This window comes from Trichoderma camerunense (assembly GCF_050948025.1).
Source record: "Trichoderma camerunense strain CBS 138272 chromosome Unknown V8C40scaffold_9, whole genome shotgun sequence".
Classification (NCBI taxonomy): Eukaryota; Fungi; Ascomycota; class Sordariomycetes; order Hypocreales; family Hypocreaceae; genus Trichoderma; species Trichoderma camerunense.
This window is the reverse complement of record NW_028145361.1, coordinates 903257-924275: the sequence shown is the minus strand read 5'-3', so window position 1 is coordinate 924275 and position 21019 is coordinate 903257. Positions and strand designations below refer to the sequence as shown.

General features: G+C 50.4%; 8 protein-coding genes across 8 annotated transcripts; 5 read left to right on the top strand and 3 right to left on the bottom strand.

The window, feature by feature from the left end:
- Window positions 1-1768: 1768 nt before the first annotated feature.
- On the top strand, window positions 1769-5458 carry V8C40DRAFT_225723 (uncharacterized protein). The gene is made up of 3 exons (XM_083212260.1): window positions 1769-1785; window positions 2084-2138; window positions 2210-5458. The coding sequence occupies exon 3, from the start codon at window positions 2304-2306 to the stop codon at window positions 5172-5174; it is 2871 nt and encodes a 956-aa protein (XP_083073155.1). The 5' UTR covers window positions 1769-1785; window positions 2084-2138; window positions 2210-2303; the 3' UTR covers window positions 5175-5458.
- Window positions 5459-6243: 785 nt separating this feature from the next.
- Window positions 6244-8293, top strand: V8C40DRAFT_225768 (fungal specific transcription factor domain-containing protein). The gene is made up of 4 exons (XM_083212261.1): window positions 6244-6495; window positions 6582-7121; window positions 7193-7336; window positions 7400-8293. The coding sequence occupies exons 2-4, from the start codon at window positions 6675-6677 to the stop codon at window positions 8141-8143; spliced, it is 1335 nt and encodes a 444-aa protein (XP_083073154.1). The 5' UTR covers window positions 6244-6495; window positions 6582-6674; the 3' UTR covers window positions 8144-8293.
- An 18-nt stretch (window positions 8294-8311) lies between these two features.
- Window positions 8312-9019, bottom strand: V8C40DRAFT_287587 (EthD domain-containing protein; the record flags this gene model as incomplete). The annotated part of the gene is made up of 2 exons (XM_083222737.1): window positions 8679-9019; window positions 8312-8593 (listed from the first exon to the last, which is right to left on the bottom strand). The coding sequence occupies exons 1-2, from the start codon at window positions 8925-8927 to the stop codon at window positions 8312-8314; spliced, it is 531 nt and encodes a 176-aa protein (XP_083073153.1). The 5' UTR covers window positions 8928-9019.
- A 1018-nt stretch (window positions 9020-10037) lies between these two features.
- Window positions 10038-11488, top strand: V8C40DRAFT_274985 (Norsolorinic acid reductase; the record flags this gene model as incomplete). Its single annotated transcript, XM_083220657.1, has 7 exons — window positions 10038-10057; window positions 10110-10180; window positions 10314-10409; window positions 10479-10624; window positions 10674-10798; window positions 10854-11397; window positions 11459-11488. The coding sequence occupies 7 exons, from the start codon at window positions 10038-10040 to the stop codon at window positions 11486-11488; spliced, it is 1032 nt and encodes a 343-aa protein (XP_083073152.1).
- A 103-nt stretch (window positions 11489-11591) lies between these two features.
- On the bottom strand, window positions 11592-13740 carry V8C40DRAFT_245574 (Zn(II)2Cys6 transcription factor domain-containing protein). The gene is made up of 2 exons (XM_083215942.1): window positions 13523-13740; window positions 11592-13451 (listed from the first exon to the last, which is right to left on the bottom strand). Exons 1-2 carry the CDS (start codon window positions 13597-13599, stop codon window positions 11837-11839), a joined length of 1692 nt encoding a protein of 563 aa, XP_083073151.1. The 5' UTR covers window positions 13600-13740; the 3' UTR covers window positions 11592-11836.
- A 3396-nt stretch (window positions 13741-17136) lies between these two features.
- On the top strand, window positions 17137-18235 carry V8C40DRAFT_245573 (uncharacterized protein). The gene is made up of 2 exons (XM_083215941.1): window positions 17137-17668; window positions 17733-18235. The coding sequence occupies exons 1-2, from the start codon at window positions 17238-17240 to the stop codon at window positions 17941-17943; spliced, it is 642 nt and encodes a 213-aa protein (XP_083073150.1). The 5' UTR covers window positions 17137-17237; the 3' UTR covers window positions 17944-18235.
- Window positions 18236-18583: 348 nt separating this feature from the next.
- On the top strand, window positions 18584-20306 carry V8C40DRAFT_245570 (uncharacterized protein). The gene is made up of 3 exons (XM_083215940.1): window positions 18584-18742; window positions 18818-19287; window positions 19370-20306. The coding sequence occupies exons 1-3, from the start codon at window positions 18689-18691 to the stop codon at window positions 19926-19928; spliced, it is 1083 nt and encodes a 360-aa protein (XP_083073149.1). The 5' UTR covers window positions 18584-18688; the 3' UTR covers window positions 19929-20306.
- Window positions 20004-20974, bottom strand: V8C40DRAFT_245568 (uncharacterized protein). Its single transcript, XM_083215939.1, has one exon. The coding sequence runs from the start codon at window positions 20764-20766 to the stop codon at window positions 20170-20172; it is 597 nt and encodes a 198-aa protein (XP_083073148.1). The 5' UTR covers window positions 20767-20974; the 3' UTR covers window positions 20004-20169.
- Between the last annotated feature and the right edge of the window lie 45 nt (window positions 20975-21019).

Sequence of the window (21019 nt, the reverse complement as noted above, 5' to 3'; positions counted from 1 at the left end):
TCGCAAACCTCTGGCGTTGTTGCACGGCATGCCTCCGCCACCTTCGGCAATGAGCTCGACCAGCTTTTCCTTCACGGCAATCTGAGGCATGGCGATTGATCGACAGGTGCAGAAGGACGAAGAAGAGAGTCCAGGGCGAGGTTGGCAGAAACGGGTGCGGCGGTACTTGCGAGGTACCCGAAGCCGTTTCGCCGCCGCACCAAGCATCTAAAAAAAAATCACCCGTAGCGTGGGCCGGTGGGTCCCTGGCCCAATGGATCAGAAGGTCACTGGTTTTACCCCTGGCCCGCCCGAAGTGAACGTGGTCGGGACATGTTGGGGCGGTACCTGACGCGTGTTTAAGGCCGGTGGAGGGCGGCTATGGGCGCACCGCAGAACTTGGCCGCAAGCTCGTAACGCCGGACAGGTACTGCGCTATTGTTCGGGATTCTGGCCGTCCACACCGGTGCGACGACGAGCTGGTACCAGGCCCGTTTTGGCGGGTGCAATTTCCAACCGTGGCAGTGCTTTCTCTTGGAGGCTCGCACGCATGAATCAAAAAAAGTTTCTTTGACGCTCGCTTGGGACAAGGGAATCCTTGGGAAGCCTGGAGTCTCGGCTACGCTTGCAGAGAGGAGGACCAACTAACGGTACAGGTATCAACCTGGTAAGTAACATTCTGGATCCTGGATTCTGGTATCCATCGCGAATGCACATTATGTACCTGCAGAGCGACAGAGACCTTCGGCTGCCGCTGACGGTACCTGCTTTGCCGCCGGTTCACGCATGTTGACGCCCTGTACTGCCGCCCCTGTGGACGCCCATCGTGGAGGTACTGGGCCAAGCATCGCGACGTTGGCTCGCGCTTTTGTGCCCTCCATTCCAATCCATTCCACACAAAGCCGCCCAGGGCCAACCCCAGCCCGTTGTGTGACATCGGGGGGGCCTGTGCGAAGCGTCCAGCACTGTACTCATTCTTGCTGGAGGTGACGAATCCCCTACCTGTACTGTACGAGAACTGCTGCAGGTACTCGTACTCCGTACTTACAGAGACCAAGCCAAGCTGCTTCTTCTCCGGCCTGTAGCCTTGAAACTCTGTGGGGAGCAGTTTGCAGGTACCTGCACATCCCCTGTCAGCCCAGCACCCCCCCGTACCCTGTACATGCCTCCTCGTGCGCTGCCCCGTACCTCCACACCGCAGCCGCTGCCAAACAGTACCTGCCTGCTACGGCCCAGGCGGTATCCGCGACGGTCGGTCCTACTGCCACGGGCGCTAGAGAGCAGCACACAATCTCTGTCCTGTCGTCTCTCCTCTTTCTCGTTTCCCTTCCCCTGCCAGATGCCACACCCCCCTTGGGGCCCTGTCCTGTTCTGTTTGTGTCTCCCATCCACTGTCTCTCGTTTCCTCTGGCTCTGGCTCTGGGTCATCTTCACAGGCTGGGCTGCGTCTTATTTCCTTCTTCCCTCTCCCTCTCCCGCCCTTCCCATCCTCCCCCCTCCCAATCCATCGCCATCCCGCTCATTCGACAACCTCTCGGCGACGGTTCCCCCTTCGGCTCTCGACACTGCGCCGCCCGCGCGTCAACGCCCTCTGTCGAGATTCGGTTTTTCATGACTGAATGACCTTGGGGCTTCGGGAGCTTCTCGCGATTCTACACCTTCGTTCGACTACTACTTTCTAGCGGGACCAAAACGCCGCTTCGCTTTCCCGGTGACGGACGCTATATGACGATTGATTCAACACCCAGACGCTCCTTTATTGCTTTTTTTTCGTCGCACATACGCACCGGTATACGAAGATAAAATGTGAGTAGTCATCAGATGCGCCAGGCGGTTGGATCAAAGGGCTTTGTTGGGCGAGGACAATAAGAGCGAGGAAATGAGGGGCCATCAATGGAGATGTGGTTGCGCACGCATACGAGGGTGTCGTCCGACCGGCAATTGATATTATTCGCTGCCATTTATGGAATTATTCGATTGAGAAGAGGAGGAAAGATTGAAAAAGAAGAAATCGACAATGGCCTGGGAGTGACGCAAACCTCGAATGGGAAATCTATTGGTGTGCGAGAGGATTCAAGAATCTCTGCTAACATGGCTCTCCTAGACCAACACGCTCATTGACACTTGTCAAGTACATTCGTTGAAAACTGTTTCTGACAGTGAGGCACCCTGTCCAGCTTTACAGCTTTTGTTCTTCTATTCGATTACGCATTGCTGACTGGAGGAGCAGTATATTCACCTCAAAATACAAAACTCCACACTCCTTCATCACAGGGATATACATTCATTACTTAAAAAACACTATCGGGAAACGATTCGCAACCATGCAGCCCAAATCACTGCTTCTGCTGGCCACCCTGGCCATGTCGGTGGCCGCAAAGGCTGATCGCCCTCGCATCTACTACCCCCACAAGATCAAGCGCGACTTGGGTGGTTCCAACTCAACCATCCCCTCCAGCTCAACCACGACGTCGTCGGACTTTGATGGCATTCCTGGCCGCTTTGGGCATCATCATCATCGCACGACCACGACCACGACCACTTCCACCACAAGCTCTTCTACCGACGTCACTTCTACCGGCAGTTCTTCTAGCGATGTTTCTTCCACCAGCAGCTCTTCTAGCGACGTCTCTTCCACTAGCAGCTCGTCGAGCAGTGTATCGTCGAGCTCGAGCAGCTCTTCTGAGAGCAGCTCTTCCGAGACCTCCTCTTCGATTCAGGGCAGTGTGACGACCATTGTTACGAGGAAAACAGTCATCGTGACGCCTACTCCCGAAGGCACCGGCAGCAGCAGCTCGCCTACTCCTTTCAAGCCTACTAGAAGCAGCACTCAGTCCGACACGGCACCCTCAGGAACCTCCAGCCAAGCTTCGTCTTCTGACTCGTCGTCTGCTCCGACTTCCACTCCTGCTGGCACTGGCTCCTCATCTTCTCAGGGCTCTTCCACCTCTGCTCCTGCCGGAACCAGCTCTTCTGCTGCGCCATCGTCCTCCTCGAGCAGCGATGGGTTGGGTCTTAGCATTGGCCTCAGCCTCCCCCTTGGAGGCAAAACCTCCTCCACGACTTCTTCTGCTGCTACCTCTGCCGAGACGACACCTCCTCAGACGACCTCTTCTGACAGCAGTGCCCAGTCCTCTTCCCGTGCTACCTCTAGCAAGGCCAGTGAGACTGGAATTGTGATTGATCCCACTGGCGTCCGCTTCCCTTCGACCACCGCTCCGGCTGAAACTGGGTCTTCCAGTGCTGCCTCCTCTACCAGCAGCGGTGTTCCTGATAGCAGCTCTTCAGGTAACTCCACCATCGAAAATGTCAGTTCCACCTCTGCGAAGCCATCTTCCACTGGTGGTGGTCTTTTGGACCCCATCAAGTCCATCTTGGATCCAACAAAGACCTCTGCCACCTCCGCTGCCGAGACGACGGGACCTGCTTCCGAGACTTCTTCTGGCCTGCCAGTCCAGTCATCTCCCGCTGGCACCGGATCTACTACGTCTGCTCAGAAGACCACCTCTTCGGATGGAGGCATTCTTCCTAGCTTGTCCCTGCCCTTGACGCTGCCACCGGTGATTCCTACCGGAACCTCATCGTCTCCTGTCTCCAGCTCTGCTCCGGCAACATCCCAGGATGGAGCCAACACGACTTCCTCCTCCGCAGGGCCCTCGACTACTCCTAGTCTCAGCATCCCGCTCTCAATCTCGCTCCCCACCATCCCGGTCTCAGTCACTAACTCGGCCACCTCCGCTACGAGCTCTGACGGTTCTGTCGCCAACTCCACCAGCACTGAGCCTCCCGTTACTGGTTCTGCGACTGTTACTGGTTCTGCGACTGTTACTGGCCCTCCGGGAGGCACCTCAAGCGCCCCCACCAGCTCAGTGACAGGTTCCTCCGTCGGCAACAGCACCAGCGCCGAGCCAACTGGCCCGATTACTTCTTCGCCTACCGCCTCAGTTACTGGCTCAGCTACTGGCTCAGTCACCGGCCCAGCCACTGCCTCGGGTACCGCCTCTTCCTCTGCGGTCGAGACCGGTGTCTCGGGCAACAACACGGAGACCTCTGCTCCCGCGACCCAATCGTCGACCCCGGCAACATCAGGTGCCGGTGCTACTGCGACCGGCGGTTCGTCATCCACGCTGGTGACTGTCTCGAAGTCTTCCACCCCGGTTGTCACCAGCCCAGTAGTCCCGACATCAACCGCTGAACCCGTCACGAGCATTCGACCTACTGCCACCTTGACGAACACCGCCGACTGGCTGCCAACAACCATTGTCATTGAGCCTACCACCATGGTCTTCACCCCGGTCACTTCCTCCGAGACTGCCTCTGCCTCGACAGCACTGCCAACTAATGTTCCCAAGATCATCTACCCTGATGATCCCAACACCCCCGCTGCTGAAGGCACTGTCCCGATCCAGGTTGGATTCCTGTATCCTCTTAACTACTTGTTCGTCGCCGGCAACACCGTTGCCGCCGCTCAGATCTTCAAGTACCTTCCCCAGGCTCTCGCCAACGCTGCTGGTATCGATGTGGAGAAGGTTCAGGTTGCCAAGCTTGTTCCTTACGACACCCGAACTCAGTGGGGTTACATTACCACTCTTGCCAAGATCAACTACCCCCAGAACCTGATTGACAAGCTTCAGCTGGACATGTCGGTTGCCAACTCTCTCATCTACAACAACCCCGACCCCATTGTCCGCAACCTGACCGCCCTGATCAACCCCAAGATTAACATCTTTGGCCAGGTTACCGGCGGTGGTTCTACTGATGGCGGTGATGGCAGCGGCAGCGGCAGCGGCGGCAACGGTCCTGCCCCTGGCTCCAGCAACAACGACGCTTTTGGCACCAGCAGCACCGATAGCCAGACCTCTAAGCAAAAGGCCACCACCGCCGGTATTGCCGTCGGTGCCGTCGGCCTGGGTGCTCTGTATGGTGGTGCCATGTTCATCATTGCTCGTCGTTACAAGCGCAAGAAGCAGGCTCACCGCCGCAGCAGCTCCCTCGATGGCAGCCAGCGTTCGTCTGGCATGCAGTATGCTGGCAATGGAAGCCCTGCCCTCATGGGCGGTGCTCTGATGAGCCGCGACATGTCTAGCTATGGTGGAACCGGAATTCGCAACAGCCACAACAGCGGAACGAGCTCTGCTCGCACTGCCAACATCTCCGCTCCCGTTGCGGCTGAGAACTCCCTTGGCTGGAACTGATGATCTACACGCTTTTATATCGGCCTTTTTTTCGCCTCCATTTTTATTTATTTTTTCCTTTTGGATATCCGTGCATCATATTTTTTTTCCTTACTTAAATTTCGATACCCTTGGGGGAGCTTTTGCTCATGAGGATGTAGGACGATGTCTACGAATTTCTTGATGTCTTACCAAGTTGACCTGGGTCTCTTTGAAAACACACACTCCCGGTTTGCTTGGGCCTCCTCCTTGTGGTAGTTTCGTCCAGCGCGCAGTGGGAGTTTTATCCTTGGCCGCTGACCACTCCTCCATTATTTTTTACACTTACGCCGACCACCTTGTTACAGGATGGCGCCGACCGTTGCTTTCTTCTTCTTTGGCTCCATCCTGGTGGATCTTGGCATTTGTTTTTAATATTCTTAGCCTTGTCCGGAGTTGGAATGAGAATAGATGGTCTTGTGACGATGCCTTCTAGGGCCAGCGTTGTCGTGCAACCTCTTGGAGTGAATTTTTTTTTTACTTGAAAGAAAAAAAGAGAAAGAAGAAAAGAAAGAGGTGGGACGTTGAGGCGGCGTCCTCGAAATCAAACATGTCAGATAGGACTGAGCGAGTGAGAGAGAGAGAGAGAGTGAGAGCTGGGAGGGTCAAGATAGCGGTTTTTTTTAAAACAATGTTTGAAAATTCAATGGACTTTGTGTGTTGTGAATGGGAGGGGTGTGTTATGTTTTCACATAGACGACAATAAATCAATTAATTCACAGATGATGCCGGGAAATGGATTTGTGTGTCTTTTTTTGGTGTTTCGAGATGAGATGAAGAATGAGAGGAGGTGGTGAGCGATGTGAAGGCCGGACTTTGGCGGCACAGTAGTGAGAGACCGGCTTTCGAGCTCAAAGTCCACACCGCTGATAAATCTGAGGTGGGCTTGCTTATTCCGCAGGGGAGAGAGTTTGGTCCGACTCACCGAGTGTCCTGGGGGCTTTCAAAACCAGCCAGATCCCCGTACAGTAGTAGTGAAGCTATGCCACGGGGATCTGGCTGACTTTAAGACCCCCTAGACTAGTACTGTTTTATCCTTGAGCTTATTCGCTAGAGTTGGAGATTCAACTGACCTCGAAGTTGCTGACCTTTTTATTCATTCAACTTTATCACTTCATCGCGACAACTTGAATGTACTTTCTTTGTGATTTAGATCCTCTGAGTTATATGTGTATAAGTGAAGTTGGTTTATAGGTTTCGAGCTCTCTTTTTCTTTTGCCAGCGGTGAGCTGGTGTTGAACAATGGGTTCGCGACAGACAAGCACAGCTTGCGTCAACTGCAGGTCCCGGCGAATCAAAGTATGTCTGCTTCTTTTATACATCCCTCCTTTGCTCATTAATGTAGTTTGTATATGAGGCAGAGCGAAGACTAAGAAGCAATGCGGATAGTGCAATGAATCCAAGCCGCGGTGCGCGCAGTGCGCGAGGGCCGGACTGGTCTGCTGGGGATATAGAAGCCAGACAGAGCTCCGCATCGTCAACATGGCGGGGACGCAAGATGGCAAGAAGAAGAAGCAGAGGAAGCGATCCAATAACCCGAGCGACTCTGATTCCATAGCCGACAAGGCATCTTCATCATCAAGCCGTAGGCAACAGCACGGGGAGCTGCTCTCGCTTCCGCGGTTCAACTTTTCCATTCCTACGGAGTCGGTGGCGCAGGTCTTCTTCTTCCGCCACTATTCTATGACGGGCGCGAACAAGTTCTACGCGATACAGAGCGCGACGGGGTTGCCGACGGCGAAGATGCTGGGCATTTGGGCCGTGGGATTGGCTGGCGTGGCGAATTCCGAGAGGGACCACGGCGTGATGGCGCTGGCGAGGACAAAGTACGGACTGACGCTTCATTCGATCAATGATGCTATTCAGAAGCGGGGGGAGGCGACGACAGAGTGCACCGTGGGGGCGGTGGTGATGATGGCTATGTTTGAGGCGAGTATTTCTTTCTCTCTGTTTTGTGTGTGTGGGTGAGAGGAGTGGGATATTGATGTGTTTTTGTTCAGATTATTGCATGTCGGGATAGTTCGTCGCTTGAGGCTTGGGTTTGCCATACTCAGGCGGCGGCGACGTTGATACGGCATTGGAGTGAGGATGAGTGGAAGAGGGCGATTGATATACGACCCTTTCTGCACTTGTTCTACTTGCTGGTAAGGATGCCTTTACGAAAGGATATATGATGTCTTTGTTCTAATTTGAGCTTTGCTATATAGGCGATGAGTTGTCTTATTAGACGCGTACCTGTTCCTATCCACATACGGGAGTTTTGTCGCTCTTCTCCCGCGTTGATATTAGATGGGGATCTCTTACCCGCTAGGCAACTATTCGGCATAATATGTAGGTTTACGGATATGCATTCATTAGAGAGTACCGACCAGGTGACGAAAATCACCGAGATAGTCTCCAGAGCTGTGAGCTTGGAAGAGGAGCTGCTATCGTGGGAGTCAAATCTCCCACATACCTGTAGATATACCGATCCTGACAAGGGCCACGGAGATTCTCATCACGTTTACGCATGCGCCTGGCAAGTGTTCATCTGGAATCAATACCGCATATGTCGAATCCTTGTCCATACCACGCTGTTACGATATCTCGATTCCCTTGCTTTGCCTGTCACGCAGGCACATCCCGTGTTGATGGCAGCTCATGCCTCGCAACAAGAAGCTTCGCGCAAGATTCTGGCGACTATGATGCTCGATATTCGCGGCAGCGTCTCGTATATTCTTGGGTTGTATGAGACGACGAAGACGAGCAATTCTTTGTCGCCTGAGCATTCGGGGGTGTTTGGGCTGCTGGGCTCGATACAGGTCTTGATAGGTGCGGTAGATATCGGTCGTGAGGATGCCGATTGGTTGAGTGAGATGCTTGAGCTTATGGGGAGTCGGTGGGGGATTGGACAGGCTTTGGTGCTGGGGAAATATCTCAGGGCAAAGAATCGGATGGGTGTAGAAGATTGAATGAACTACTGGTTGATATACTTGTATTATAGCGGGTGTTTTTCCCCTGGTTGTCGCTTGTTCATCAGATCAACGACTATGATAGATAAACAGCCAAAAGAAGTTGAAGCAAACATCCAGGCTTATAGTCGATTTATCAAAGACATATATACGTTTACATGATGCTCTCTACTGGGCATATGCAGACTTGCCATCAACAACGTTGACCACCTTTCCATCCTGGATATACACCTCGACCCACCCAATCGTGACCTGCATCTTGCTGCTGTCAAACATGTACTGCTCGTCAGGGTGCATCTTAACAGGATAATCCGGGTCCGAAGTAGCTTTCCACAGATCCTCGGGGTTGTTCACAAAGAACTCGACGTAGCCGTCAAACGGCGCGACAGTAGCTCCCACTGTCTCGGCGAGGGCAGTGGCTAGGTTGCGTGTTTCGGGAGGTGTGTGGTACTACATGACGGTTGATTCGTCTCACTTTAGCATGAATTCCTAGGAATAATATGATTAATTTTGAGAGAGGCAGATTTGTTTTTACCTGTGTGTATCCCACGATTCCGTTGCGAGCGAGCCAGCTAGAGGCGATTGGTGCGTGGTGCTCGCTCCAGTGCTTTTGGAATTCTTCATCGGTGATCTTGGGGTTCTTGTACTGCATGAGCGTCAAGCGGAGGAGTCTTTGCTTGGTAGCCATTGTTTCTGGTGGATAAACTGGTATGATGGAGGGAATAAAGGTCTTTTGAGTGTTAGGTGTTGAGTTTTTGAGTTGATGGACGATTACGTTGGACATGGCGGCATGGCTTTATACTTGATGTCACACTCAAGCGGACAGGAGAATCGGGCAAACATTTCTAATAGATCCCGAGCGTATTTGCGAATTCAACATGCGAGATGGAGCTGGCTTTCGTACATCGTTGCGCTACTCTGCGAGTTTTCTTCCATTTTCAGCCACCTCTTCTGTAAACTATGGAGTGCCGAGGTTCTTTCAACGACGGATCGTGTGTATAACACAAGCGGCGCTAATAAACGATTGTGTTTCCGTTTCTGGAATCGGGATTTATGAGTGTTAAAAGGCTTACTTAATCGCGCCTCTGTATGTAATATGGCTGGGCAGGTTATATACATGTATGCTTGGAGCCCATTACACAGCATCTATGAAGGAATAATATATCTTGTTACTAAGAGTTTAGTGGCAAGATGGGAAAAAGCCGATTTTGGATTAGTAGAAGCAATCACATATTTAAATAAGCAGTTGCAGGGTTATCTAATGCAGCGCCAACAGCGACACATCTAAAACAATGACAGAGAATTGATTATTCTAGTGAGAAAGTTCGGGTGTATAGCCAACCTGGATAGGTATGGCAATATATATTTCTCAAAATCTGTCAAGTCGTAAAATAGAATCACGGAATTTTGGAGTTAGTATCTTTAAGTCCGCCTATGGGCCAATTCCAGATGTAGTATCTGAAATTGGAATCTACCGCACCTGATTGGTTCGGTCGGATCTTTCACTTGTAGATTGGTGCCCTCTATCTCCGTTTCATCGACAACGCGAGTACGAGGTAAATAATCAACAATGTTGATGTCACAGAAATGTCTATCAATGCAGGCAGAATTGGATGGAGTAGAGATTTATCGCATTGAATGTTTGGTATAAATAACGCTTCCTTTCTCTTCTCTGCGATCAATTCACTCAAATCCAGCAGAGCTCTTGCAACTGAATCATCACTAAGACACTCTTCTAGTCTTGCCAATCTTGAAGCTGAACAATACAAAAATGGCACCGAGAGTCAACCGAAATATTCTGGGGGCAGCACCTGCTCCAGTTAGCCCATTGAACAAATACCGCCTGCTATCCCCATCTGCTGCTGTGAGAGTCAGCCCCCTTTGTCTTGGAGCGATGAGCTTTGGCTCGGGATGGTTCGTGCCGCGTACGCCGCTGATGATGGACATCTTCTGACTTTGACGTTAGGAAAGGATATTTGGGAGACTGCGATCAAAAGGCTTCTGAAGAGATCCTTGACGTTTTTTATCAACAGGCAAGTCATACGCTTCCAAGGCTTGATGATAATGGACTATTTACTAACGAGAGCCCTAACTAGGGGGGTTTGTGACATTTGAATAAATACAGGGTTTTTTTTGTTGCGGATATGCGTGGCTCACATCTTCATATTAGGCAACTTCATTGACACGTCCAACAATTATCAACTGGGAGAGTCGGAAACGATTATTGGCGAATGGATGAAAAAACGCGGGAACCGTGACGAGATGGGTACGATTCACTAATGACTTTACGGATGCATCAAGTCCATTTTATGCTGACGGATTTGTCTCTCTCAAGTCATTGCTACGAAATACACGACAAATTACGAAAACCGTCCCGATTCCAAGAAAATAAAAGCCAACTATACCGGTAACGGCTCTAAAAGTCTTCACGTTTCTGTCGAAGCAAGCTTAAAGAAGCTACAGACTGATTATATTGATCTCGTGAGCACCCTGCCATCTACTCACTCATTCGCGCTGACTTCTGCTTTAGCTTTATGTCCACTGGTGGGACTTTAGCACCTCAACTTCGGAGATGATGATATCTCTGAATAACCTCGTGAATTCCGGGAAGGTCTTGTATCTTGGAATTAGTGACAGCCCAGCATGGGTTGTGAGGTATGTTCATGAAATACAACGGTGCGGATTTCTGGATTAACGACCGAATACACAGCAAAGCAAATGAGTATGCAAGAAACCATGGCCTTCGACAGTTTTCTGTATACCAGGGGCGTTGGTCCGCCGCCGCACGCGACTTTGAACAAGACATAATCCCCATGTGCAAAGCCGAAGGCATGGGTATAGCCCCATGGGGTGCTCTCGGAGCTGGTAGATTCAAGACCGAAGAGCAACGCAACGCCCCAGGCGGACGCAATGTGGCGGCAACCGAAGAAGAAATCAAGGTTAGCAAAGTGTTGGAGAATGTTGCGACTCGCAAGAACTCAATTATAACGAGCGTTGCGTTGGCATACGTGATGCACAAAGCGCCCTATGTCTTTCCTATCGTCGGAGGCCGCAAGGTGGAGCAGTTGAAGGAGAATATCGCAGCCCTGAAGCTTAAGCTGACCGAGGAGGACATTGCGGAGATTGAAGCTGCAGTGCCATTTGCATTGAATTTTCCGTATGACCTTTTGTGGGGTGCAAAGGTCCCTGATAACGTCCAGGATGTGAATCTTCTCGACAACGCTGGCAGCTTTGAGTATGTGCCAGAGCAGCAGGTACGTAATCGGCCATGAGCTTGGATATATATTTACGCTGGATAATAACTAACTTCAATAGCCTATTTCGCCATCCTGGGTTGAAGAATAGCTTACTTCCGGCTTGGAATCCGGAAGAAATTTGCGAATATCTTTCCCTTTAGCCAATCCCACGCATATCGCAGCATAAAATTTGTGAGGATTCCCGATTGTTAGCCATATGATATTTCAATTCATCTATTTCAACTCTATCTTCCTCCATTCCAAACGTAACTATCTTGTAGCTTCTTTAGTGAAAACTCTCATGAAATCCATGAGAATGACCGTCTGCTGATCAACTCAAGAATACTGGCTTCCAGGAATGCAGCATGTGTGACATTTCTCCGGATTTTACAAAATTAGTATCACTATCTTCTCGGCTGAGAAGAATTTAAACCACCTTCTTCAGTTTGTTTCTGTCTCAATTCTGTCCGTTCCACAGTCTGGCAAAATATGCGGTAGCATCAGAGTCCCAGATGCGAGAACTAACACTATCTTCCAATGAGACGGCAAACTCTTGATTGTCTGCGATCCACTCCCCACTCCCCAGATATCGACTACAAAATAAAATTGCTTTACCGCCGACACGCTCGGGCAGAGAAACTTTAATATCGTTAAACCGTGATGAGTGAGGTACAACAGGCAGCTCACTCCCTGGCTGACAGGTCGGCATGATATCAAGATCCTCATACACACCCTCTTCTTCTCTAGCCATAATGTGCCTTGCCATACGAGCCACAAGAGGACCGCTCCAGGCCCCTTCTCGATGAGGAGCTGACATGAGAATCTCGATAGCCATCCGCCGCAAATTGGGCTGACGACACTTGGCAACTGTGTAATATAAAGGTGGAATAAAACCCATATCTGCCGTGAAGCAAATCGCAGGCATTACATATCCGGTAAGCTTTTTGAATGCCAGGTACGCGTTGTGCATCACGTCCCATAGCTCGGTGGCTTGTCTAAGAAGAGCTTCGAAATTTGAGTTATACGAATCAAAGATCATCTCATCGGTGCCACGCAAAGAGGTTGCGGCCATGATTGTGGCCATTGTATGATACAGACGCAGAAGTGGTGTACGATACATTTTCCGCGGCGTGAGATTTGCAAGTAATCCTCTCTGGCTGGAATTGAAAGCCTGTAGCCATCGTATCAGGGCGATGTCGAGTTCCTCTTTCCATCGATATAACTGCTCTGAGACCTGGCTCTGATTGTGAAGGACATTTCTACCCTGCTGTGTTAGATTATAGACGCCGTTGATGAGAGAATCAATATGCTTTCGAGCTTCAGTATGATTTTGGAAATTTGAGGGAATATTGTATTTTGGTCCGTCTGGTGCGCGTTCACTAACAAAAATGTGATGGTTTGATACTTGACCGAAAAGCATTGCCTGGATATTAAGTCGAGAAAACACTTCAACTAACGCGTCTTCGACGGACTCAGGATGCGTCCGCAAAACAATAGGACCATCCAACGATGTGATGCCCTGACGTGTTTGGATTTCTCGAAGGAGTTGCATACCATTGCTCAAGTGCGCATGCCCGGTTTTGAAGCCTCCCCTCAGTAACTCAAGACAGGCGAAGATCATACATGTTATCAGTGACACGCGGAGTGCGTCATTGTCGAGACGATTTAGATGTCGACGAAGGTGTTGTATTGCCTGGTTATATTCCACCAAAGAGATTGCCTCTTCATTCTTATGTGCTGCACCAAGAGCAGTTGCCGCATGTAGAACGGCAGGGTCTTCAACGCAAGCTTGAAATACCAGCGAATTCCAGAAGCCGGATTCAAAGACCCCGGGCAATTTGTTGACCGTATACTTGCGAAAGTATTCAAATCCGATGCTACAGGGTTTCCCAGAAACCCCCTGGAGTTGAGCGAGCACAATGGTGTTTGAAAGTGCACTGGCTCGCTTGTCTTTCAGCCTGCTAGGGGCTTTGCTAATACTGTCCCAGATTCCGTAGCCGTCACACACACGACCCGTTGAGAGACATCTTTCACAAGAAGGTCTTGCCTCGTCACATTTTACTCGACGTTTTCTTTTTCGGTTCGTCAGCCGGACGAACTGTGGCAGAATGGCCGGGCTAAATGATGGTAGAGGAACTCATACTTGCAAGTCAGACAGCCTGTTTTCACCTTGCGGCGGTTTTTGGGCCTATCAGTTTTCGGAACCTTAGGAGCTTCCATCACGTTCTTCAATCCTATTTAGGAGCTTGCAAAACTCTATGAAATAATTGAGAGCAAAAGAAACGAACAATGATTAGAGGAATAAATGAATGAAAAGGAATACTTCCAGAGAGTCGCAAGTTGTTGAGATGTACTCCTCTCAGAAGCCATAGTAATGAGGTAGGCTGGACTAACTGTTGAAGACTATCCACTGGTCGCTTCGGATCATTCGCCTTATGATTGGCTGGAACTGTATCAATTCAGCACTAGTCCTCTCCAGACCCTCCTCGCTTTTTGTTGACGGCCGGAGTTACACGTAGCCCCGGTCGCCAATCGGTGCCAGATCTCACCGGGAATATTCATCATCCAGTCAAGATACTGGAACCGGTATTTAGCTGGAATTTTTTGATACGATTCTTTTGTTATAGCCGTCTCTGCGCCATGTATTAAGATATGTGACTGATATACTCATTTAAACGGTATTTGAGCCATATAGATTAGACGCAACCCTCTATATGAACTGGTGCTCTGAAATGACATATCTGACATATCGAGATTCTCGTGAAGGGCCTCTATAAAGTCAGTAGTTATGTAAATAGCTTGGCAGCCTCGATATAATCTATGATTACTGATATACTGCATAGAAAACTGAGCTTTTGTAACTGCAATAACGCTTGACAAAGATATGTGCAGCTAAGGCGTAGCTGACTGCTTTTTTACATCACAAAAGGTGTTCTCGGATCTATATTTCAATTGTAGATCATGAAGAACAGTATCTGTGCTTTTCAAGTCACTTCCTTCGACGACACAATCTTTGCATTAATCGGCGACACTGGTAAAAGATCGCAGGCTCAAAACTTCTCCTCTGAAAACGATGACAGCTGTAGAGCGAGGGAATAAATCCGAGTAGACTTGCTATCTCCATGACATAGAGACGTTATTTGTATTATTTCTTGGAATCCTTGATAATGACCCCTCCTGTGGTGGTTACTCGTCACTGTGAGTCTCTGAAAGTAATCTACTGCACAACAAGCGACATCACTATTTCACTCAGAGACGCCATCGGGATACTATAGAGAATAGTACAGGATAACCGCTCGGTTGGAATATCTTAAAATTGAATCATTGCGACTCTGCGACTCGCCATGTTGCGCATTGAAAGAGAGACCGTTGGTGCACTAGGAAGCAGACCACCTCTATTTATGGGGAGGAGGGGTGGTCATTCATTCAGCATCTCATGCCCCGATTTGATACGTGGCGAGGAGATTAGGCCCTAGAAAACACAAGCCATATCATCAGAAGACACTTGAAGAACTAGGCACCTTGTAGATAGAAGGCGCACCCTCTGAGATTGTTTACGACTCTTGACCTCCACGTTGTCGTTACGGTTTCGGATCAAATCATTATGTAACCGCAAGTTGTCAAACTAATCTTCATTCAACAAAGTCAAGGACTTACGGCTGGCCGGTATTTGCGACACCGGATGGAACCAGAAAGAGCACAAAGGAATGGCAAAAGATGTGCCAAGAGGATAAAACTCTGACGGCGGGGTGAAACACGAGTTTTTCTAGCTTTGGGCATGTCACCTTCCGGATTGGAAGCTGATGAGCATTCTGCTAGGAGGAAACACTAAGAGTCATCCAGTACGATATATGAGTTGTATTTATGTCTTCGTTTGCTGTTCTCGCTTGCAAATTGGTGGCAGTTCATGTTGAGGCATTATAGATGTGATGAAACTCTAAATGCCGCAATGGCTCTGCGAACAGACCATAACGCGGCCAAATGATGGAGATGGTTTTTGTATAAAGAGGTGTTCTGAGTTGTGACTGGAGTGTGAGGTGAGCATGCCCTCAGGAGCTATACTGTATCCACACCATGTGAGAAGCTGCCCTATCGAGATGACGTGGGAGGGCGCTGCGAATTTTATGCTACATTTACGGATGACCGCTTTGGATAGGCTATACAAACAACAACAAGAAAGTTCAAGCTACCTTGTGCCAATTTATCCTTTCTTGGGAGCCATTATCATGTTGCATCAACCAGTTATTCTGACTGGTGCGTAGACAACTTGAAGCTGGGCGACTTTAAAAAAGCCTCGACGTCAACTAATAATGGCGACTTGGACCATCTCAAGACCCAATGGCATAATACTGAACAGATTTGGGCTAAATGTTTGCCACGAGGTGAAAAAAAAAGCCGGAATTCTTCACAGACGCCGACTCTCAAGTTTGCAGACATCGCGTTGAGACCAGGCCATGCACTCCGAAGCCACTGCCGGCCAGTGTCCGATCCGGCAAGTCGTTCCGAAAATTCTAGCGCAGTACCGTCTCTGTCCTAGACCCCAAAACAGCTCGACCATAAATCTTTTCACAAGCCGGCGTGTGCGCCTCTGGTCTGCACTCAGTGAACGGTCATGTTGGTACGGATGTGAATGCATCAACAGTGTGGGCGGGGCCCTATTGATCTTCAGGGACCATGTTCCTTGTTCCGCGCCAGTATCGGCGATCCCGGCTTGCTCGGGTCCTCACCGGCTAACCCTTTGACTTGTGCAAACTCTGCGAGGGAGAAATCTAAGTGGCCAATGGCAGATCCGGGATATGGGGCCAATAAGTAGGGGAAATCTGTCCGCCAAAGCATTTCGAGGCAGGCCGGCTGTCGGGACTCCCTCTCCACGTTGCAAGAAGCCGGGATGCATTGGTTCATGCCTCTGTCTCCCCTAGGGATGCAGGCCAGCTCGTTGCGTAGGCAGCTTAACCTCTTCTGAGTCGAGCCGCACATCCAAATCTCACCTCCATTTCTTCCTATTGGCAGCCAAGCGAGCCCTTGGGCTGTCAAACTGCGGACATAAAATTTCTCGCACCTAAAACAAATGCGCTCTTGATTCATGGTTGGGTGCCACCAGAATGGTGTCATTCAGACCATGCGTGGCGTTGCACGCTAAAGCGGGATCCGTTGTCGCCCTGGTCTTCTCCAAAGATGACCGCTGGAAGTAGCGCGGGGCAAAATCTTGAGAAATCCCGATGAATAATGGGAAAAGCCGTATTATCTGTAAGATTCTCCAAGGGTCCAAAAGGGTCTTCCCAGGCCAATTGAAGAATCAGCACGTAGCAGAAAGTCTAATTCCAGCTGATTCGAATTCCATATAAAGAGTTCTGGCATGCCAATGGCCACCGTTTCGTGTCCTGTGCGTCGCACTTTGTACTGTAGAAGGATTGTTGGCGCAGATCCGGTATTGCGAAATTTGAACCACGGTCCACCTCATTAAGTACCAGTCACGCAATCGATCTTGGTACTCGATATAGTAGGTACGCATCTGCCTCTGGGCCCATAACCCCACGACTCGTGGCATCATTGAGTAAGATATCTCGTGATTGCTCCTGTTCAACCGCCTAGCTTAGCCGCCGTTGGGAGCTGAGACGAGTTCCTTTGCGAAGTCCGGGCGGTGTACAGACGGCTCGGCGTTGTGTCACATCCAGCCAGCCACTGCAAAATAAATACTCTTTTGGCCTCCCATCCATCTTCAACCCTTTTCTTCCCCCTTTCTGTCTTTATTCTTCCCCAGAAAAGCGAATTGGTTCGATAAAAGTCGGATTGTATCCTCCCACGCAGACGATTCTCTCTCTGGTACACAATCCTCAGTATATCCATAATCAATCATCATGGCCGCTTCAGTCGAGTTGGTGCAGCCTCTGGACGTGGCCTCATTGCCCAAGGAGGCCACCCCGGTTCTGGAATTGAACCCTATTGACGAAGAGAGGTTCATCGTCAAGTCGCCATACACAGATAAGGAGCATCTGCTTGACCTGGATACCCTTTCTCATGAAGGCGCCATAGTGGCGAGGGCTTTGCAAACCTTCAAGTCAATTCGCGATGACTATGCCACTGCACCCTATGTCGAATCATTCAACTGGCCTGAAGTCCTCGATGAGGTCAAGCGCTTGGCTCAGGAATCCGGAAGGCCGTTCAAGGAGATTTCTTTCTACATTGTCGCATTCCGCTCGCAGATCAAGCCGAGCACCCATTATGGCGACCTTGGCGTGTTGGATAAGGCTTCTCATGCTGAAGCCGTTGCCAGTGGAGGCTTCTTGAAGTAAGAGAGAGACGCCCGCGTGCTCCGCCGCTCACTTTGACGTCGCGCTAACCGAATGAAACAGATATTGGTTTGGTTCGCCTGATCCTGAACTCAGAAATCTGGCAACCTGCGTTTGGAGATCGAGAGAGGACGCAATGGTCGGTGGTAGAGGACCAGCGCACCGCAAGGCAGTCGGCGCCACCCGAAACTTGTATGCTTTCTGGAAGATTGACCAGCACCGACTCACCATCCGCGACAATGTGGACGACTGGGTGATTGAGGACTGGGAGTGAACTAATGGGCATTTGACATCTACCTAGCTAAGCAACTTTGCTTGGCTGCCCAGTCTTAACTTTTGAGAGAGCGAGACAAGGACGATGATTTTTCTTTTGAACGAAACAAAGGGACTTTGGAGCATTCTGGGATATGTTTGGGATTGAAAAGCGTCATTGCCAAAAGTGCAATTTTTTTTTATGTATGATATCATGAGGGGCAAGCGAGCATTGTGTTGGGATTTCAAAACAAGAAACAAGCAACTGGAGGATAGAGTAGAAATAGATTGAAGTAATACTTGCATGACTTGACAAAATGAAAGCGATTTGCAGTGAGGCGCGAGACGCGAGACGCGCCGGCACAGCCATGGCATCAGGACTCCCGAATGCTTGGCTTGGGCATGTTGGCTTCTGAATGTTTTGTGAGATGTAAATCTTGATGTATTCGTCTACTTATGGCTATTTCTAGAGTGTCGCAAAAGTCATTTCGAGAGGCGGCGAATCCCGTGTGATGCTGGAAATGTCGCAAGATAAGGTTGGAGGACGCAAAAGGTTGGCGGTTTGGCGGCGTATTTGGCCCCCTCAAATTCTGCCGCCGCCCACCGCCCCGAACCCACAACGCCCACAAATCTGGTAGGCGAAAAGTTCGATATTCCCAACACCAAGAGCGAGCGCTCCTGAAGCTCATCATCCAGCGACTCTCGGCGTCAACCTCGGCTCGTCACCCGCCCATTTCTCTCCGTCTCGCCTTCCAGAACCTCCCAAAATGAGCGAAGCTCCGAAAGATGCGCCTTTCCAGGCGGTGCAGGTCGATGCTCTGGTGAGTTGCAGCTCGCATTGCCCCACCTTGCCTCGACGAAGGCGATGATGATCCAAGGACTGACGCCTAGCAAAGGTCATTCTGAAAATCGCCAGACACTGCTCGTCGACCTTCCCGACCGTGGCCACCGGCTCTCTCGTGGGCATGGACCAGAACGGCACTCTGGAGATCACAAACACCTTTGCCTTCCCCACCGTCGACAACTCCGCCTCCGACAACACCCACCAGAACGATGCCACAAACGCTGCCGCCGCGGCACCCCGCGCAAAGGCCAACATTACCTACCAGGGCGAGATGATCCGACACCTGAAGGAGGTCAATGTGGATGCCAACAATGTCGGATGGTACACAAGCGCAACCATGGGCAACTTTGTCAACCTTGCCTTTATCGAGAACCAGTTCCACTACCAGAAGGACAATGAGAAGACCATTGCCCTGGTATATGACACCAGCCGCAGCTCACAGGGAACCTTGGCTCTCAAGGCCTACCGCCTGACCAACCTCTTCATGACTGTTTACAAGGAGGGCAAGTTTACTACTGAGAGGTGAGTCGGTTTGTTTGCAATCAACGCGGGAATTCGGCGTTGGTGGGTTGGGCATGATGATGCTGACGTGTTTTTGAAATAGCCTGCAAAAGTCCAAGCTCTCGTTCCGCGACATTCTCCAGGAGTATCCTCTCAACGTCTACAACTCACACCTCCTCACCTCCTTCCTCCACCAGCTGCCCTCGCCCGCCGTCGCCGCCGAGGCCAAGGAGCCAACCCTCAGCGAGCTCAACAACGACCGCATCAAGGCTCCTCTATACCCTTCCATCGACAACCTGGACCTGTCTGTCGACCCCTTCCTTGAGAAGACCTGCGACCTGCTGCTCGAGAGCATCGAGTCCCACTACGTGGACCTCAACAACTTCCAGTTCTACCAACGCCAGCTGGCGCGTGAGCAGACCAAGATTACACAATGGCAGGCCAAGCGAAAGGCGGAGAATGCGCAGCGCACTCTTGCCAAGCAGGCCCCGCTACCGGAAGACGAGTGGCAGCGGCTGTTCAAGCTGCCTCAGGAGCCCAGCCGGCTGGAGGGCATGCTCAACGCCAAGCAGGTTGAGCAGTACAGCAAGCAGGTGGACGGATTCACGGCCAACATCAGCGCAAAGATGTTTGCCGTTCGGGAAAACCTGCTGCCTCAGTAAGCGGATTCGAGCTCAACTTAAAAAACTCTTGTAAAGGTCTTTAGTGGGGTGAGGCAATTGGCGGCAGGGTGCATTGACGGCGTTCCGGTTTGGGTGGAATATAATAAAGTACTTCTGGTCTAGATCTGCAGCGACAAGAGAGTCATAAAAAAGAAGTGTTTGAAATGAAGGATTTCTACGGCTTCGACTTGTATTTTGCTGTTAAGGTAGATACCACTGTGAACTTTTTTTTCTTCTTTACCTAGGTAATTTTTTCTTTCTTCTTTTGCTTCCATATCCTGACTGTCTGCTGGTGTGTCATACTCGCAGATAGACGGTCCATATCTCGCTCTTTGGCTTCATATCTATTGCAATTGATCACCTCGCCTTTTCCTGGACCTTCCTGTTTGCTTATAACGAAATTCGGGGCTTTTCCCCCTGGGCCTGTTGCTGATACGCAGGATGCATGCGGGGAATCCTGAAGGGGAAAAGCACCGATAGGGGACCAGCAGGATGCGGCAGAAGGACGAAATATCGCCGTAACAGTTAAGTAGGTAAGACAAGACACACGGCGATTAGGCCGACTGAGCGAGGCCCAAGGAATCAAGTAAGTATATACGAGTACGAGAGCGAGAGATTCTATTAGTACTAGTAGGCAGTAGTTGAATTTTGGTCGGCCCATCGGCGTTTGTCTGTATGCTTGAGGAATGTATGTATATACGTGTATTTTGTTGATTTGCTCCCCATTGAGTCGAGAGCCTAAAGACATGCAGAAATGCAGATGAATCTTCATCCCGCTGATGCCCAAATAATATACCCGGGCTATTCTCTGCCTGTCCTCTCCATGTCCATGTCCCATCCCAATCCATCCATCCAGCGTCACCACAGTCTGACATCTGACAGGCCTTGACAGGCTCAATGCCCATAATCACCGCAGAATCCCAGCATCCTGCGTATCAACCCCCCGGCTCTTGGTGAGACGTGGCCCGGCCTGGCTTCGCTTTTTTGCATGTGCAAGCAAGTCGGTGCCATTGGGATCCCCAACAACCATAAGCCGTCAAGTGTGCAGTCCAGCCGCCCTTCTCATTCGCTCCTCGAAAAATCGAAATCCA

Coding starts and splice junctions, on each gene's coding strand:
- V8C40DRAFT_225723 (XM_083212260.1), top strand. CDS start 2,304: ATGCAGCCCAAATCACTGCTTCTGCTGGCCACCCTGGCCATGTCGGTG.
- V8C40DRAFT_225768 (XM_083212261.1), top strand. CDS start 6,675: ATGGCGGGGACGCAAGATGGCAAGAAGAAGAAGCAGAGGAAGCGATCC. Junction 7,122..7,192: donor TGATGATGGCTATGTTTGAG/GCGAGTATTTCT, acceptor GTTTTTGTTCAG/ATTATTGCATGTCGGGATAG. Junction 7,337..7,399: donor TGCACTTGTTCTACTTGCTG/GTAAGGATGCCT, acceptor TTTGCTATATAG/GCGATGAGTTGTCTTATTAG.
- V8C40DRAFT_245574 (XM_083215942.1), bottom strand. CDS start 13,599: ATGGAAGCTCCTAAGGTTCCGAAAACTGATAGGCCCAAAAACCGCCGC. Junction 13,452..13,522: donor ACAGGCTGTCTGACTTGCAA/GTATGAGTTCCT, acceptor GAACCGAAAAAG/AAAACGTCGAGTAAAATGTG.
- V8C40DRAFT_245573 (XM_083215941.1), top strand. CDS start 17,238: ATGGCCGCTTCAGTCGAGTTGGTGCAGCCTCTGGACGTGGCCTCATTG. Junction 17,669..17,732: donor GCCAGTGGAGGCTTCTTGAA/GTAAGAGAGAGA, acceptor CGAATGAAACAG/ATATTGGTTTGGTTCGCCTG.
- V8C40DRAFT_245570 (XM_083215940.1), top strand. CDS start 18,689: ATGAGCGAAGCTCCGAAAGATGCGCCTTTCCAGGCGGTGCAGGTCGAT. Junction 18,743..18,817: donor CGGTGCAGGTCGATGCTCTG/GTGAGTTGCAGC, acceptor CGCCTAGCAAAG/GTCATTCTGAAAATCGCCAG. Junction 19,288..19,369: donor GGCAAGTTTACTACTGAGAG/GTGAGTCGGTTT, acceptor TTTTTGAAATAG/CCTGCAAAAGTCCAAGCTCT.
- V8C40DRAFT_245568 (XM_083215939.1), bottom strand. CDS start 20,766: ATGGGACATGGACATGGAGAGGACAGGCAGAGAATAGCCCGGGTATAT.